The 19,228-nt window shown below is 41.4% G+C and overlaps 1 protein-coding gene across 3 annotated transcripts in view; it reads left to right on the top strand.

Annotated features, from left to right (window-relative positions):
• Nucleotides 1-85: 85 nt before the first annotated feature.
• FAM227A (family with sequence similarity 227 member A) overlaps nt 86-19,228 on the top strand; it is a 410,174-nt gene continuing 391,031 nt past the window's right edge. For 2 of the 3 annotated variants that reach the window (XM_042469246.1, XM_042469244.1), the window contains exons 1-4: nt 86-654; nt 1,748-1,895; nt 3,431-3,516; nt 5,552-5,627. In XM_042469246.1, coding sequence (XP_042325180.1) covers nt 1,775-1,895; nt 3,431-3,516; nt 5,552-5,627 — 283 coding nt within the window. In that variant the 5' untranslated portion in view covers nt 86-654; nt 1,748-1,774. Of the gene's footprint in view, nt 655-701; nt 1,896-3,430; nt 3,517-5,551; nt 5,628-19,228 lie in introns of those variants that run through there. The other variant, XM_042469245.1, reaches the window with a different exon arrangement.

Raw genomic sequence — 19,228 nt, 5'->3', positions numbered from 1 at the left:
TGAGATGTGGTGCTGGAGAAGAGTGCTGAGGACACCATGGATAGCCAAAAGGACAAAAAAATGGGTCCCAGAACAGATCAAGCCAAAAACCTCCCTGGAAGCCAAGATGACCAAAACTGAAGCTGTTGTACTTGGGACACATCATGAGAAGGAAAGACTCATGATTGAGCGGAGGCAATAATCCTAGGAAAGGTGGAGGGAAGTAGGAAGAGAGAAAGACCACATGCCAGATGGATGGACTCTATTCAGGAGGTCACAGGTTTTATGGGGTTGCAGGAATTAAGCAGAGAAGTGGAGGACAGAGGGTCTTGGAGATGTCTCATCCGTAGGGTCGCCATGAGTCGAGATCGACTCAAGGGTAGTTAACAGCAAAAGTGTTGTTGAGATGCACAAAAGATTTCTGATAACAAGATTTTTTCCCCTCTTGCCAGTGGATATAAAAGTCTAAGAAATGTTTAAAGTATTATTAAGTGTGCAGTAGTGCTAGACCTAAAGAAAGATGCAAAAGTAAAAATATTGTAATTTTTTTTAGCATATGAAACTGAGACCTGAAGCGCACAAATGCTGTAAGAGAATTGAGCGTGAGTAACAAAATGGCGCTGTTGTACTGTGTTATGGAAAAGTGCCATATTAGCGAAATGCTGTAAAGTGAAGGTAAGCCTGTACTTGCAGCCTGGTTGGTATTTATGGGTTTTCAAAACTTATTCATTATGATACATGCTTTTACACAAAAGCTCCACTGACCTCAATGGGACATAGGGAAGGTTTAATTTGTAATTTCAGTCCCTCATTCCTAGGATTTTGTGTCAGGTCTAGATCCCTGTAACTACTTCCTTTCTTTTTCAGCCACAGACAATTATTTAAGAAAAGTAGGGATTTTCCTGAGGGCCTGGTTCAGTTTAAAGACCTTCGGAGGGGCATATTCCAGGGATGGATGTGGCCAAATGCAGAAACAAATATGATATCATATTTTATCCTAAATCTTTTATTGCCAATAACAGAGTTTTAGGAGAGGTTTCAGTGTTTCAGAAGGGGAGAAAATCCATACAAAAGTGTCATATCTTTTGTCATAACCACAGAGGGCTGGATTTGGAAGTGCACACCATGGAGGCCCACTAATTATTAGGATTGCCATAAATCGGAAATTATTTGAAGGCATACAACCACAACCACAACAAGATTTGTTTACTTCAAGGCAAATATGTCTAGGATTGTAGCATTGCAATGGTAAAATGTATAGTTTTGATGCTTTAAAATTATAATGAAGAGTATTCATTTACAAATATCCCCACCCATGTGGAACTTCTTTGCATGTTTGACTCAAACTGAAGTACAGCAGCAGAGTTAGCGCTGTGCTAGAAAGACAACATTCTTCCAGTACCTTTTGAACTGTTAGCATTTTTGGTGTTCTGCCTTAGAATTTCTTGTGAGAATATATAAACTTCTAGAACTGCACTGTACTTCTGCTTCTTTCCTGGGTGCTTTAACTATGAAAAATTAAAAGGATTTGCATTACTGTAGATTACCTTTTCTTTTATTCACTAAGTTTTATAATTAGGGGAAGGTGTTGTTGTTTTTCTTGGCAGCTCCTTTAGTTTCCATATGAGGAATTATAAAATATCACTGTAGCTAACCATGATAGATAATTATGATAGGTAAAGTTTATCCTACAACGATTGTGTTTTGCTGAGAAAGGCTCCATTAAATCGTGTTCCTAATGGAAAAGTGTCATTTCCCCTACCCTTAGGGTTTAGTTCTTATTTTAAGAGGGAAGATGGAATTTATAGCTACAGAATCATTTGTGAGTCCTTTAAAAGGGTTCTTGACATTGCCATCGGGAAACCAAGAAAAGAAAAGAGATGGCATCACTTGTAAATTAGATGACAAACCACGTTGTATCCTTTGTTTCCACAGTAAACGTTGAATAAAGATGTTGTTTGTATACACATACATCTCTGTTTTATTTTATTTTGCATTTTATTTTCAAAATGATAAAAAAAACATACTCGTGAATTTAACGTTTAATATATTGCAGTTATGTTCCATTGGATCTAGAGCTCATCATAATGTGTCTTTCTACCATATGAAAACCAATTGATAGGGGATTTTCCATGAATTAATTTGTTTGCATAGATGATAATAGATATGCCAAATCTCTAATTATACTATTCAGGATATTTTATACGTCTTGTTCATCCATCACAACTAGCTACCACATTCTCAATCATTATGTTTTAGTTTTGATTTAATTTGAAGGTGACTGCTGTTATCCAAATAGTTATCCGGTACCTCCTCCAACCCATGTTTAAAGGGATGATAGAATAAATCTGGGAAAATCTTAAGTAGCTCACCATCTCCCATCATAGATTCTTGTCATGAAAAACAGAAATAAGTTCAACCAGCCATACACATTGTATGAATAGAGTCTGTTTACTGTTTACCCTGCGCATTTGATATAGGACATGGTAAAAAAAATAGTGGTGATCAGTTAGGAGATTGTGAGCTATCTGTGGCTATTAAATGATCATCAGTGGATCCAAGAGAAATCTATAAAAAGAAAGAAAAATAGTCCTACTCACTTTCATCACAGAGTCTGGATTCAGGAACAGAAGCTAACAGTTATATTTCCTAAAGTGTTCCTCCTCTTTCCAGAATACATAGGATGTATTATTACAACACAGCAACCAATAGATTCATGTAAAACTTGGCTTGTAATGAAACCTGACTTGTTGTGTCAACATGGCTGTATTTTTCAACATACACCTTCCATCAGCTTTGTGACATTAACATCTGGAACTGGAACTGATCTGGGTCACTGTTCTGTCTGATCAGCTTTCTACTCCATCGAATTACTAATTCTTGCAAAACAACAACAACAACCAAAACTCCAAAACAACAACCCCAAACTCAAAAAATTGTTGTAAGATTTATTTATTAGTTTAAAGCTTTTACTTCTCGCTCCTCATCTAGAACAGCCCTCAGAGAGACTTGCAAAAAAATAAACGCAAACCTGTCTTTGGGCTTGTACTCTAAGAAGACATGACCCAGAAGGAAAACTGGGGAGGTAAAGGAGAACAAGAAATCTCAGGCACCGTATCAGAAATTATACATACTGTAGTTTTAAAATGGCTAGTGATGGTGGAAAACAGTCTATCAAAAGAAACAGGTTAGTAGAGGTGAATAGAGATCAGCATACTATTGGGAGGTAAAGAGTAATTGCTGGACCTCATCCCCTTTCCCTCCACCACTCCTTTCTCCTTCTGTGTCATGTCTTTTTAGATTGTAACCCCGAGGGCAGGGAACCGTCTAATTAAAAAGATGGTATGTACAGCGCTGTGTAAATTTACAGCGCTTCATAAATAAAGGTTAATAATAATAATAATAACTTTTGTAAAATGTTTCAAAATATTCCTTAACCAGCAACTATTAGTGTATGTCATTGGCAGTATACGAAAAGTGAACCAGAAAATTGCTCATTTAGAACTTGGACCGAAAAGATACGACAGTAGCGACGTAGTAAGTGTTGTGTAAGAAATGTTAGGGTTTTTCTGATTCTTATTCTAGGCAAAACGCAGCTTGTCAGAATAACTTTTGTCTTCTGAACAAGTCAAAATCAATGTCATTTTTTAAGTGGAGGGGAAGTCAGATGCTGGTACTTTTGCAGCTGTGTGGTTATATCATGTAGTGTTACTCTTGCATCAATTAGAACTAACTGAACTTGCATGTACTTCATACACAGGCATTCATAGCAAATCAAAGGCAAAAAAAGTAGATGCCAGGTGTTCTGATCAAGGCAAAGGCGATGTCTGTCTATATCAGTTGCTCTTCAAATAAAACAACCAAGCTGAGCAGAGTTTTATCAAACTGTACATACTCAGCTTATAAAAGTGCACATTTATTAAAGCCTGAAAAAAAGAAAAAATCAGAAAGCCAAAACCAAAACTGAGTGCATGATCTCAGCAAAGATAACCATTTGATTTCCTGTTGATTTCACTGGAAGAGATTTTAGTACAGTATTTTCACTTTTTGGGTGCATCTACACTGTAGAAATAATGCAGTTTGGCACCACTTTAACTGCACAGTCCTATAGAATCCTGGGATTTGTAGTTTTGTGACAAATCTCAGCATTCTGTAGGATGGAGCTATAACACATAAAGTGGTATCAAACTATGTAGATTATTTCTACTGTGTAGAATTCAATGGTTCCCAGACTTTGCTCCTCCAGGTTTTTGGACTTCAACTTCCAGAAGCCTCAGCCCTCTTAGCTAATGGCCTAGGATTCTGGGAGCCGAAGTCCAAAATCCCTGGAAGGCCAGAGTTTGGGAACCACTGGTAGATGCACCCTTCATTTGAAATCAGTGTCCCATAATAGTACTTGACTTTTAATGGTGGCCAGCATATTCATGAATAATATAGTCATGAATAATGCATTTCTATTTTTAAATTGATTCCCATATTTCTTGAATAGGTGGCTTCTTTAAAGTGAAGAAACAAGTGAGGGAGGGTCAGAGAAATGGGAAAGCAGTGGGGAAAACGAAGGAAGGCGGGTTACACACCGCCAAAAAGTACGTGCTCTGCATGTACTAGGGTTAGGAAGGGGCATCCTTTCCGGACATCCCTAACCCTAGTACGTGCCGAGCACGTACAAAATGGTGACGCCCATTCTACATGGGCACCATCATTTCGACACGTCTCAGGACCATTATGATGCTGCAAGTGCGCCAATGGCGCTTTGCGGCGTCATAATGGCGCCGCAAAAAGAAGCTGCATTTTGCAGCTTCTTTTTGTTGCGCGAGGGAGCCGTGCGGTTTGGCTGCTGCAGCTCCCTCGCGCAACAAATGAGGGCGGCGGGAGACCACCCTTTTCGGGCGGTCTGTAAAGCGCCGAAGTGTTAGAAAAAGCAAAAGGAAGAAACAGATGTTCAGTGCTATTCTATGCACGTTTCCTCAGATGTAAGCTCACTGTGTCGTGTTGTGTTTATTTCTGAATATATCTGATTGGAATTGCAACCTAATTACGGGAATTCATAAAACCCCTTGCTGACCCAGGAGTATTATGTGACATTCCTGAAAATTAGGACTCAGTTATCATGTAAGAGAAATTAAAAAATAGCTGGAGAATTTACACAGGTTGTTTCTCTTATCGTAAATTCTGTATATATTCCAAAATCCAAAATTGCCCACATAGATGGCTGTGATAGTGACACTTTTGCTTTCTGATGGTCCAGTGTACTCAAACTTTGTTTCATGCACAAAATTATTTAAAATATTGTTTGTGAAATTACCTTCACACTGTGTGTATAAGGTGTATATGTAATAGAAATTAATTTCATATTTAGACTTGGGTTCCATCTCCAAGTATATGCAAATATTCCAAAAATCCAAAAAACTTCAAAATCCGAAACACTTCTTGTCTCAAGCTTTACAGATAAAGGAGATTCAACCTGTACCTCTATATGTACCATTGCTTTTCCAGTCTATCATTGCATTCCAGTATTTTTAGATAATTGGTGTGTAACTATCTTTTTCTGTTACGTACTTTGCCTTCGAAGGTGATTGAGGATGCAGCACTGAAGAGACATGTAGTGCAAAGGGGTTTTAAAAAAAGAGTGTCAGTCAAAGTGAAAGGTAGGCTTAATTGCTCATGATCATTAAACTTTGCTCCAACTTTTTCCAAAATAAGTTTTAATTGGCATATAATTTAAAAGAGTAATTTTCTAGCTGGTCATTACACTGATTTCAAATGTAATGCCAAGTCAGTGGTTTACACTAAACATTTTTAGGATCCCATACCATAGCTGAAGTTTCTGCAATGCAAAAACGAAACATTGCTTTAGAGCCTTAGAGCCTTCAGAGGTACATTTGATGCAGATGAAAGAGAAAAAGCATGTAGATAAAGAGAATGTCAATTAAAGCTGTAGATGAGATAGCTATTTGAGATACGTACTGGCTTCATTTCTGTTTGTTGAAAATAATCACCATGGATATAGATAATGGCCAACAGGATGTTTATTCCTTGTAGTAGCCCCCGCAAGACTCAGGACTCTGCGACGGAATCCGATTAATGTGAAATACACATTTGTTTGTTGTTGATATAGTGCCACATGGGTGCTTTTCTGTTGGCCTTTTGCATACCATTGAACCTCCCCCACAGCAACCTTCAACTGCAAAAGACACTTGCTTAACTAGCAGGAGGAAGAGAGAATCAAGTTCAGTGATGAAGATGTGTTCTTCTCTTGGTTTCCCTGGTGGGAAAGATACGGAAGGACTCACTATATTGCCTCCCATGGAGTTCAGACCAGCGGTACAGATGTGAGAGAACAGAATGTCACAATAATAGCATTGTGCGCCGCCTGGTGATATAGGACCTTGTCCTGAGGAAGTTAGATTATGGTTTCACACATGAAAGGCCCATATGACAGTCTTTCTTCACATGATCAAAAGCTGCTGGACCTGTAACGATATAGATTTTAAGAGCCACCACAAAGCAGCCAATTGCTTTCTTTCCATCGCTCCCTCCTTGCACACTGTCACTTTCTTGTTTCTTTTTCCTCGTCCTGTTCCTCCTCCTACTTCGTCCTCCATGAGAGAAGGGTGCTAAGAGGAGAATAGCCAGGCCTGGCAGAGAGATGAGTGAGTGTGAATTGGGGCAGCACAGAAACAGGCGGGAAGGCAGCTCTCTGTGAATGTCGTAGTGACTTATCAGAAGTAATCCGGCTGCTAGAAGCCATCAATGGGCTGTAGCTGAAGCACATTTGATGTATGAGTACGTGTAGGGGGAAAAAGAGCATAGATGTCCAGTTTTGAGACACTCAGACTATCACTGTGTAGAGCTCCATAATTAAACATAGTTAGTCCAGGGGCCTCTCCTAAAAAACACAGGTTGGACACCCATAAAAAGAATAGTAGCAACTCTTGAGCTGGCAGAGGCACACTAGGGGTATTATTATTATTAGTATTATTATTATTATTATTATTATTATTATTATTATTATTATTATTTATTATAGTATTTGCTTAATAATATTTTACTACTAAGTATTTCTTACCTGCCTCCCCCCATGGATCAAGGCAGAGAAGCAGTAAGTAACAGACACATGGGTTAAACACATCATTAAAAACACACAGTTTAAAAGGACAATAAGATATACACATCGTACCACAACAATCCACATTTGACATTCATCATTTATAAGTTACAATTTAAAATCAATAAGATAAGCCCACCATAAGAGAACTAGTCTTAATGCACTTTTAAAAATTTGGACAGCAATCTCTCCCCATCGGGAGTGGCTGAAGAAAATCTCCTGGCTGACTTTTGCAAAGGATGTGGACGACACTGAGTGCACCTTTGAGGGGGGAGCAGTCACTCTGCCAATCGCAACAAAGACCCTCCCAGCCATCCTCATCTGCCAGCAAGGGTGCCTCTGCCCGGTGTGGCGGCTGTGGATATGAGGCTGCTGCGGCTGCTGCTGTCCAACCCCCTTACAGAATCTTGTCAGGCGGCGGGCTGGAGGAAAGAGAAGGGGAAGACGATAAGAACCAACTCCCTGACTGCTGTTGCTTCCTCCTCTTTCTGCCAGCACCACCCGCCCCATGTTTCGTCCCCTGGGCGGGCTGGCTGTCCATGCTCAGGGGTGACATCAATGAGTTACGGGCAAGTGGGTGACACCAACCTAATGTCACTGGCGTGCTGCCTTCTTCAAGAAGTTGGCTGGTGGCAATCATTAATGGCACGAGGGTTTGGTGTCAACCCGGTGTGGTAATTCATGGTTTCACCCTCCCCAATGACCTTTTCCTTACCACCACAATACATAAGCATTAGTAAATGTTTATTTGTTCTAATGCTCCCCTTAATCGTAATTCACATATAGTACTAATGTCATGGAATAATTTGATAATAAACACCTAGCACAATTAAAATTAATACCTTTAATTACAATATCATATGCCACAAGCACTAAATTGTATTATACATAGTAGAATAGTAGACATATTATATATGTATACATATACAATCGTTTTAACGTGCTTAAAGGTGATATTTGGGGAATCTGATGTTTTTTTAAATATTTAGTTAATTAAAATGAAATTTATTTGAACTTTGATGTAATTTTGTAAACTGGGGCCTCTCCTTTCTCCTGCCACGGAAGCTCTTCACTCCAGCCTCTCCTTCAGCATTTTAATGGGACACAAGGGAATGTCACGGCGTGTCTGGCCCAAATCGATATTTGGGGAGTAGTGGTGGTCACCCCGACCTGAATTCACCTGGTGCGGTCTGCCCCCCTTAGTGATGCCACAGAACCTTCGTGCACCATTGTCGCGTTTTATGACGTAATTTTGGAGGCAGTTTGCTGAAAGCCAAAGTGTTTGGAATGGTGTGAAAGATAGCAATAGCATGCATATTCTATACCACTTGTCAGTGACTTAGAACTCTCGGCTACAGAATATTTAAATCGGGCTTTGCTTGTTCATTGCTTACTGTCTTTAAGTGCAAGGGTGAGAAGCTCTGTCGAGCCTGAAGCCAAATTCAATTCCCTTGAGTACCACAATGCCAGTAAGGCAGGGCCAAAAGGCAAAAGGTGGATAAAAATACCAGTATATTTTTAGTTTCAAGCTCTGCCTTAGAGGAGAAGCATTTCACCGTTTAGAATGAGGTAAAAATGAAACGTGCAAAACAATCTTTGTTATGAGGAAAGTGATATGGCCCTTTGCGAGCTCAGGAGGCAACTTATGAAACCCAAGGAGGAGGATCCCAATCTCTGGTTTAATGCATTCTTCCCTAACCTGAGGCCCGTCAGTGTGCTTTTTAATGCAGGGGTTAAGGCAAATGCATCCGGAGAGTGTAGGCATGTTTCAGGCTGTTGTACACGCTCTAAAGCCCCTAAAGGCAGAGGTTCCCACCTTTACTAATGTGCGGCGCCCTTTAATACAGTGCCTCATGTTGTGGCGAACCCCACCACCACATTTGCTAAATGCTACAGGCAAAGTGGTTTTTGGTTTCTGATGGTCTTAGGCAACCCCTGTGAAAGGGTTCGTTTGACCCCCAAAGGGGTTTTCCCACCCCACAGGTTGGGAACCACTGCCCTACAGGCTTCCAAACAACTTGCTCTGAGTAAAAAAAAAAAGAGGGGTGAATTTCTTTATCTCTTAAGTCGTCAGGAGTAGCAATATGGCCTTTTAAATGGGCGACAAGTCCTTCAAGAATCAGAGCCGTGTGGTGGTAGTGGATTGTGAAACATTGTAACCATACGCTGGAGACAGGTTCAATCTCTGCCAGAATAAACCCACTGGACGATCATGGAAACAAGTCACCTCTCGCACCCTCAAGAGCTGGGACAATTTGCAAACTCCCTACTGAACAAATTTTGCAAATAAAATCCTGTGATAGATTCACTTTAGCATCAGCAAAACGTGAAGGCCACACAACAAGAAACAACAATAGGGTCCCTCTCACTGTTTAATGTGTTTAAAATAACCAATTTCCACCCAAACCAGCATGGCTCCATTACTTTTAATTTTGTTTTTTGAGTTGAGTTGTTTTTGTTTGTTTTTTGTTTGTTTTGCCATTTTCCCATTCTTTGAAACCCCCAGGAAAGTGTCCTGGGGTGAAACAATTGTCCATCATAGCACATTGTCCACCACTCTTTTAATAGATAGATGGAAGTTTTGGATTGACATTGTAACTTTGTCTTAAGCCTTGGTATTCAAGGGAGCCGTACGACAAGAGATTTAAGACAACCTTCCTGGCCTAGCCAATCATTTAAATCTAAGGGCGAGAAAGGGTATTTGGAAGTTTCAGCTGAGAAAATAGGCAGCGATAAAAGCTTATGATATCAGCAATGTGGAAGTCACGGATAGATTCTTACATAAAAAAATGAGTTTCACCAGGTGAGCCCTGTTTGCATCATGTGTTTGCAGGGACCTAGAGTTTGGAGAAATGAGAGGCAGGGAGAGTTAAAGCACCCTGACATAGCTCAGTTCCAAGTTAGTAACGTTCTTCCTTGCTGTTTAGCTCACCTGAGCTGGTCACAGTATGTTCACATGCATCTATCCCGCGTAAAGAATGTAAGTGTGATTATCTAGGAGGCCTTTAGTGGAATGACCTCACCTCAGCCACTTGGGACACAGAGCTGAGATGAGGTGTCATTTTTTCACATACTAGCGTCAATTTCAAATATCCTTTGTTTCATTTACTTTTTTAATGATTAAGTATGTATGGAAACCCATGGGTGACGTTGGCAAGTCGCACTCTTGCAGGTCTCAAAGGGAAGTCAAAGGCAAAAACCTTTCTTAACAAATCTAACCGAGAAACCATGTTGTTAATCGCCTTGAGCCGACCCTGAATATGGGAGTTCCTGTGTATATCCCCAAGACCCACTCCCCCATCTTCCAACGCTTTGCTTAGGTCTTGCAGAGTCAACCCTTGACCGCCCTGAGTCAGTCAATCCAATGTTCATCTTCTTTTCTTTTGAACTACAGTCAACCCTCCCTAAAATTATTGCCTTTTCCAGTGATTCCTGACTTCTTAACTGTGGCCAAAGGTACAAGAGCCTCAACTTAGTCGTTTTTGCTTCAAGGGTGATTTCAGGTTTAATCTGTTCAAGACCCATTTTTGCTGCTTTTTGGCCATCCATGGTTTCCTCAGCACTTTTCTCCACCACACATCTCAAGTAATTTTTCTTCCTTCTTTTTCTCACTGTCCACTCTCACATCCATACATGGTGAGGGGGAATACGTGGCGGGGACTAGGCTACGTTAAGCTCAGTTGTATATTTTTTAACACTTTAGAGCCTCGGTCTAGTTCTTTCATAGTTTGTTCTTGCGCAATCCCATATCTCTTTGGACTTAATGCAGTTTGACACTCTTTAACAGTCATGGGCTCCAGCCTTCCTATGGATTCTGGATTGGTAGTTTGCTCTGCTTTTGACAGCAGTTTAAGAAGTGAGGGCACAGAGGATTAATTTAGGGATTCTGGTTTTCCAAATCTGGACAGTTTGGAGAATATGTAAATTTCTGAGTGAGTGGTGTGTGGCTCCAGCTGTTGCTTTACAGCAACTTTTTCTGCCTCGCTGCTACGGTAGTCAGATTAGGCAAGCAGTGTAGTGAATCAAGCCCGGCTGCTTGTTCCCAGTGGTTGTGTAAGATTGGAATAGGGGAAGCAACAATAGCATCTTTGGAAGCTAGGGAATTGCTTTTTGTTCAGTTTTGGATTGCAAATAGAAACGAACAAACAGGTGGATGTGTAACATTTCATTTATTTAAACTTAATTTATTTATTTAAATGTGTTTTATGTCCCTGCCTTTCTTTGATGCATTATCTAACAAATAGTGACGAGGATAAGTGTGTTTCATCATTCTTCACTGTTAGTTCATTTTGTTTATTTTTTAATCCTGGATGATGGTTTTTTACTCTTTCGGTTAATCCATATCTTATGTTGGCCAGCTACCAGGGGAATTTGATTAAGGGTGGCATGCATATTTTGTAAAATTAATGGGAATAAAACACAAAATGCACAACACACTATATTGTTGTGATTGTTGTTGCCTTCAAGTCACGTTCATTATGGTGACCCTAAAAAACGAACTGATTCATGGGGTTTTCTGGGGCTGAAGAGGCGTGATTTTGGAGTCCCAGGTCACCCAAAGGTTTCCCGTGGCCATTGTGGATTTGAACCCTGACCTCCGAATCTAGTTTATGCTCAACCACTACACCATGCTGGCAACATGTGTGGTGGGAATTACTAATACAGTGTTAGACAACACACACACACACACACACACACAGGCCTATCATTAGAAGACCAAGCAGGAAACGGACAGAGAAAATAATGGGAAAACTTAGCTTAAAACAATAGAAGGATGTCTCTACAGTAGCACTAACGCAAGTTTAAAGCACCATGGTGTAAGAAGAGAAATCCTCTTTGAGCAGGAAGGACCCAAAGCTTGGGAAGGCCCAAAAAAAGCCCGCGCTTCCATTCTTGGGTGTAGACTTTGGGATGCACGTTTGGGTAATAACTTTGAGACTCGAATGAAGACAATCCGTAGTATGATGTTTAGACCGGTGTGTATAGGAAGCAGTAAAATAAAATTAGTGTCGCAAGTGTGCTTTTGTTAAACATCTCATAACAACTTCCCTAAACAGCGCCAGTGGCCACTCACCCAAAAGAAATTGATGTGTTAGTTATTAATTAGGCATCAAAAGGGCACTTTTGTTTTTCAGGCAATAGGGAGAGCTGATGGCAGTCTAGGACCTGTTTTTGCCAACCTGTTTTCTCGCGAAAAAATACGACACTAAAGTAGGCAAAGGGTATTTTGCATAATGGTACTCATTAAAAAATTGCAGATAGAGCCATGGGTCTACTTTTTTATTTTGGCAGAAAAGGCCAATTACTGGAATAATGATGACTGGCAGCATTAATCCTGGAGGGCCTAGCAGGACAAAAACCCCCATCAAACACAGAAATGGGCTTGAATAATAGCCCTCTTCGTCAGATGAGTTTTTTGTAATGATGAATGAGCACAGTGGGAGTTTTTAGAAGGCAAGGGCCATCCAACCCCTTTGCTTCATTTCTGATAAAGGCATTTCTCTTCATTCCCCTCCTCCCATGAAGGGTTACAACAGAGCTAAATCAACTGAGAATCATTATGGTGGGAGAAGAGTGCGCAAGCTAACCTTGGTCATGCTTTGTTCCCAACCCCCCCATATCCCTTTAACTCTGTTTCTGTACTTTCTTCTCGTTTCTTGGTTCACCCACACACAAACCTAAGACGTGGCGATTAGTCTGTTTCCACACAACAGCTGCTCATAAACTTATATATAGTCTTTTGTTTAATCCTCAATCTGCTTTTCTTTTTTAAAAAAAACTCAGCTGAAAAATCCATTAAATAAACATTTGGATTTTTTTTTCTCACAAACACGCCGTTTAAAATGGATTATTATCTTACATACAAACATTTATGTGCAGTTCTGGTACATGTAGTGAACTGCATATGGTCACAAAGTTTAAAGAGCTGAGAGTCGGTATGAAGGCGGTTGCATTTCATGTATCCCTGCAGATGAACAATGTTGTCATTGTAGTTTTCGAGTCAGGGAAGTTAAAAATATCCAGATTACGTTTCAGATAATCCAGGGTAGTTTTCTGGAAATTTCTGGAGCAATTGCAACATTTTATTCCCATATTCAAGTAGGTTTGTTTTTATCTTAGACATGTCAAATAATATGTCTCTCGCTTTGTATTTGTTTTTTAAATTATATGCTGAGTGCATCAGGAAAACCGCAATTTTATAAAACCCAATAAATTTAACATTTTTTAAAAATAGGAAGAAAAAAATTGCCCTTCGTTAACTATAGAACCACCTCAGCAAACTAATACCCCAGTTTAAAATATACTTGAACAGAAGCCCCATTGCTGATACAAAAGATTGGACACTTCCACCCTCCCCCCCCCCCCCCCCCCAAAATGGAAGGACCTGAGGTGGAGGCAAAAATGACGCAGCATTAGAGCTATGGCTAAAACTCACACTTCTTTTACACTTATCTGGAAGATAATATGGACCCATGGATAAGTCGAGGGTAAAACTGCATGGCATGTCACCAAGGAGATAAAGGTGGCAGGCAACCAGGCTGGGAAGGGTTTAGAGGAGGCGATGCTCTCGTGTCCTACCACAAGGCTGGTTGGGTCAGTTTGTAGTTTAAATTTTTTCGACTTATAGACGAGTAGATACAGTGATCCAGTCATTTATTCTCCAATTTCCCATGGAGTAAAGCCATAATCAGCTGGCTATCCTGGTCCTGCTTGAACAGTTTAACCGGCACATTAAGTATAAAGGTGGAAATGATTCCACTATATCAACTTGGGTTAGATTGGCAGCACAAGGTGTACTGAGGTATGCAGTTATCCCTTGCAGAAACACTATGAAAATCACCCCAGATTTGAAGAGTGTAAAATATACCTCACAATTGTAAGTTAAGTGTGGTTGTGCTACACCAACCTCCTGCAGAATATCAACACTAGGCCATCAGCACATTCTTGCAAATGGTGTTGGGTGTTTCCACAATCCCAGAGAATCAAGTGGTATAATGGGAAACACTGATGATATAACAGCAGTGATGGAGAAACTTTTAGAAGACGAGTGCCCAAACTGCAACACCAAAACTCACTTATTTATTGCAAAGTGCCATGTCGCCATCTGGCTTTCTAGTAACAAACCGGGGCAATTCTTGATGGGGGGGGGGGCGACGGCACATTGCCCACGAGAGGGCTCTGAGTGCCACTTCTGGCACATACGGCCAGAGTTCGCAATCCACTAGTAGACAGCAGCCAAGAATGGTGCAAGAGCGATAACCGGTTCCACTTGTGGAATTCTGCTTATGCAGCTGGGAACCCAATACAGGCATTGGACCAGGCCAAAACACTACAGAATTTTAGAGCGAACCTTCAAGATTTGTTCAGAGAGGGTTTGGTCTTGCCTTCCTCGTGAGGGTCGAAGAATATGATAGCCCAAGGTCACCCAAGTGAGTTCCATGGCTGAGCAGGATTTGAACCTGGTTCCAGAGTTAATAATCCAAGAACAGGTTTTTCACAGCCTTGGGAAATGCAAATCGCAAACCTCCTCTGACCTCCTCCTCTGAACAAAGCTTGTCAAGAAAACCTGATGAGAGGGTTACGTTGGGGTTCCCTATGTCAAAATTACTTGCAGGCACACAACAACAACAATGAACTCGCAGGTTGAAACCACCAATAAACTACGGGGGAACTTAAGCGTATAATAAAAAGGAAAATGCCAAACAGAATTGTTGGCCAACATTTACAGTCCTTGAAGGGCGGGAAAATGAGGCTCTGAAACCTGGTGTCCGTCTGTGCAGGTTTTTCTTGGTGAGATTGGTCGGCACTGGAAGGCAAGAGTGACAATGCCCAAGCCCCGCCTTCAGTTTGTGGGTGCTCTCCCCACCCTCTCCTATTGTAAACCTGAGCTGATCTCGTGGCACACGCACCCAGAGCGGAGAGCCTCAGCTGAGCTAAGAGGATTAACAGAAATACGAGTGGCGCATGTCGAATGACAGACTTTGCCTCAAGTGGCAGCAAAGAGAGCCACTTGTTGTTCTGCCCAGCCACTGTGAATAGGAAATGTTGGCCCTGTTTCCACCAAAGTGGTTCAGAATTTTGGCATAGGAAATGGTTTTTTTTTGAGTAAACAGAATCCTCTGCTATATCTGTGAGGCAATTGTGTATACTGTCGCTGCCGGTATCACAAACGGAGATGCTTTCCCATCTTATATTATGCAACACAGAGCGCCCACCCTGATCACAATTGGAGTAGCAGATGGGGATGGGAGCAAAGTGATCGCTCTACGGTCCTTACCCTACCCGATCCGTGGTTGGCGAGCAATGAGAAGGACCTTCATGCATGTTGTACTGATCCTTCGTTATCTGTCAGCGAAGTGGAATGTAAGATCAGGTTCTTCCATTATACAAAATGAGACAATGATGAGACAATTCCATCTCATTGATGGGACAATGACAGGATCATCACAACATCGTAAAAAGTTCTTCGCACCATCCAGTCAGACGTGAAAATGTCCAGATCGTGTGATGTCCATCCTGTGACCATGGACAAGGAATGGGACAAGTAACAGGAACGGATGTTGATGGACGTCCTTTCCCCATCTGATATGTCTCATGAGCATGGAAAGGAAGTTCAGTCTTCCCCAACCCTATGTTTGGATGTATATTTGGGGTGCGTTGTGTGTGTGTTGGTGAGCAGCGCCCCATCATATGAAATCCCCATGTGATCCAGCGACAACAATATCCCTGAGCTGAAAAATTTTGCATCCCTGTTTTCATCCAAGGAAATGCCAAGGACTTGAACCTGGAGCTTCTGCTTATACAAAAATGTGCTCTAAACACTAACAACTCATCCCATTCACAGTATAGCAGGAAGATCCATATTAACTGCCATAGAGTTCATCTATTATAACCTGGGATTTGTTGTTCCAATGGGATGCGCAAGGGGTAGACTATTGTGGGGGAGACAAGGTATGGTGTAGTGGTTCTCAGTGTTGACACAAGACTCTGGAAACCAAGGACTAATCAAATACTGAGCCTTAAAAGTCCACTGGCTGATCTGGCAGTCACAAAGCCTCAGTACAGAGGGATGCAATGGCAAAACCAACTCTGACAATATTGTTGTCAGAAAAAGGTTCACCTTAGGTCACATAGGGCGAATTGACGTTGAAGACACACAACACATCACAACACTGGCAAGCACACACATTCACACACATGAACTATGAATGAATAGACAGGCTCACTAAGGATAATTACAAATGTAAGTTCTCCTTTAGACGTGTCTCATGCTGGAAGTGGGACTCGCTGCTTGGACTCTCGGCAGCCAAGTTGGAACCAGTGGTTGAAGTAGGGAGACAGGGGGTCCCTGCAACTCCATACTATTCCTTTCTTTTTCCTCTAACAAATAAAAGTATAGGGATCTTAATAGCTAGCAAAGCTCGCTTTGGTCCTGACAGCAGGGCACTTGGCTACGGGGCCAGGTGAGATAAGCTTCATGGCTGCTTGCAGTCAGTGTACATTCAGGGCCATGGTAAGGGAACACACGACACAAGAGGAGCAATTTTCTCATAAATTTCTTGTAACATGGTTTCCATCACCAAGTGGGGATTCAAACCCTGTTCCCCATGTCCTATCCAATGCTCAGCTACAAATCATGCTGTTGTCATAAGAGTACGAGAAATTTGGAAATGAGGAATTTCATGAGGTGTACACTCTTATTGGTGGACAAAGGTCCTCATGTTGTCTCCTGCACGATATTGAATCAGAGAGAGACGTATGATGTAAGGTGTATGAGTGTGGGTGGACACAGCTGGAGATCAAGACTTTGATATCCCAAAATCAAAGCATGGAAAATGCCCCACTGAGTGACCTTGGGCAAGTTCTCACACTCCTCAGCCTCGCAGGGGAAGGCAATGGCAAACCTCCTCTGATAAATATTGCCAAGAACCCCATGATAGAGTCACTAGGGTGCCATAATCAGAAATGACTTGAACACGGAACAACAAATTTGAACCAATCTGCCAAAGAGCATGCTATAATATCTCGTTAAACGTCAGAACCTATATCCTGAAAGTATCCATGGAAGTTAAAGTAAGAGCAAAGTGCTATAATTGGCATATGTGAAAGAGACCTAAGCTATAATCACTCTCCTGTTGCTCAGCACACAGAGCATCAGGGCACAGGCAAGAAAGTTCTCAGTTTAGTCAGAGAACACAGTCCCTGTTTTCATGCCACATGCATTCGGCGGTCTATGCCTAGTTTTCCATGTGTGGTGCTTCTGTTGTGACCCTTCTAACTATCTAAATCCTCTTCCTGCTTTATTGGCTTGCCTTCCCGGCTGTGAGCAGAATCCCAACACGAATAAATGTTCCGTCGACATCAGCCCCCGTAGCCGCACAAGAGACCATCATACCAAGATGGAAGAACGGGAGGAGCAGCTTCTCTCCAAGATTTTGGCTCTGGAGAAAGAGCGCTCATCCATCGCAAAAGCCATGATCTGCAGCAGCAACAGCAAGATGTGGAAGGAGCTGGATGCCCTCAGAACCCGAGTCTCTGAGCTGAGCATGGTCAGGTCCTGGCAGGGAGGGCTCAAAAGCTGTGAATGCAAAAGTCATGAATATCTTCCATGTATCTCTCCCAGTTAGCATGTATATTCATCAGACCTTCTAAGAGAAGAAGTTTTTTTGTCCATAATTTATTATTATAATAATTTATAATAGTTACACACCTTACATACACTAAACTAACAGAGTTCATACAAAGAATGGACTTCCCCTCCTCTCACAATGATTATTTTTGTTACTATAAAGACACTTCTTAAGCAATTCTATATAAAATACTAAATTACAATTTTTTCCCTTTTATCCTTAGTATTTGTAACTATTATTTAATTTTTCCCTATTCCCAGTTATTCAGATATAATATCTTCTTAACAAAGTTTTAATGAGTGCAAAATACATTTCTCTGCTGCTCCAGAAAGGGAAGACTAAAACTAAAGAATAATAAGGAGCATGCAGTCTTTGAACTAGTTATTTTCCCCTCAATAAACACCAAGGTTAATGCATATATGAGACAATGTTTTATTAAACATGAACAATTATGGTTTTTCAAATCTTAATTCATACTTTTTAAAGTAATTTAAAACGGGGTAGGCAAAAGGACTGCAGGCTGCAATGCGCCCCCACCCCTCTGTGCCTGCTTTGTCACTCCTAGGGCCCCCCAAGCGTAAAAAAGCAATTTGGGGGGCAGAAGTATTTAGAATACAGACAGAGTTGAAGAGACCACAAGCCATCCACTCCAGCCCCCTGCCAACAGGAACTTGCAATCAAGCATTCTGAACATAGGCCATCCAGCCTCGTTAAAGACCTCCAAAGAAGGAGGCCATCAACCAGAGGAGTGTGTTCCACTGTTGAACACTCTACTCCAAATGTTCCTCCTAATATTACGGTGGAAAATCGCTTCTGCAGCTGCAATCCATTAGTCGGATTCGAAATCCCTGTACAGCAGAAAACAGCTTGCTCCATCCTGAGTGTGACACCCTCAATACAAAACAGGCCATCATATCACCTCTCAGCCATCCTTCCAGGCTAACGTACCAGCTCCTAAGTCTTCCTCATAAAGCATGGTTGCAGCCCTCCCATTTGTCGCCCTCTCTTACCACACTCCAACTTGTCCACATCCCTTCTGAATTGTGCTGCCCAAAACTGGACACTGTATTTCAGAGAGGCTGACCAGGCAGAATAGAGTGGCAACTATTACTCCCTTCACCAAATACACTCCCAAATGCGTTCAAGGCAGGACCCCCTTGACCCAGGGTCCAAAAACATATTTTACAAAATTTTCAAATTCTCAATTTTTTTCCCCACAATTCTCCCAAAGTTCACTAGGAGGCAGGAGGGCGTTTTCACACACTCTTTTATCAAGGTAACATTAACTTCCAGTCTGCACTACCTTCCAACATCCGATGTACATTTTAGCAGTGCTGCTAGGCATGATAGAATTAAATATCGGAGTTATGAGTTACTTCTCCATCAGTGGCATTGTGGCCTCCCATATCAGTATGATCCACTTTGGGTTTTAGCCTGACTTTAAAGAAGCTATCCAATAGTTGAACTTATGTAGTCAGTAACCAGGACAACTCACTTTCACATTCAGTTC

The sequence above is a fragment of the Sceloporus undulatus genome, chromosome 5 (genome assembly GCF_019175285.1).
Source record: "Sceloporus undulatus isolate JIND9_A2432 ecotype Alabama chromosome 5, SceUnd_v1.1, whole genome shotgun sequence".
NCBI classification, from domain to species: Eukaryota; Metazoa; Chordata; class Lepidosauria; order Squamata; family Phrynosomatidae; genus Sceloporus; species Sceloporus undulatus.
Note: the sequence above shows the minus strand (reverse complement) of the source record. Positions and strands in the feature narration are given on the sequence as shown.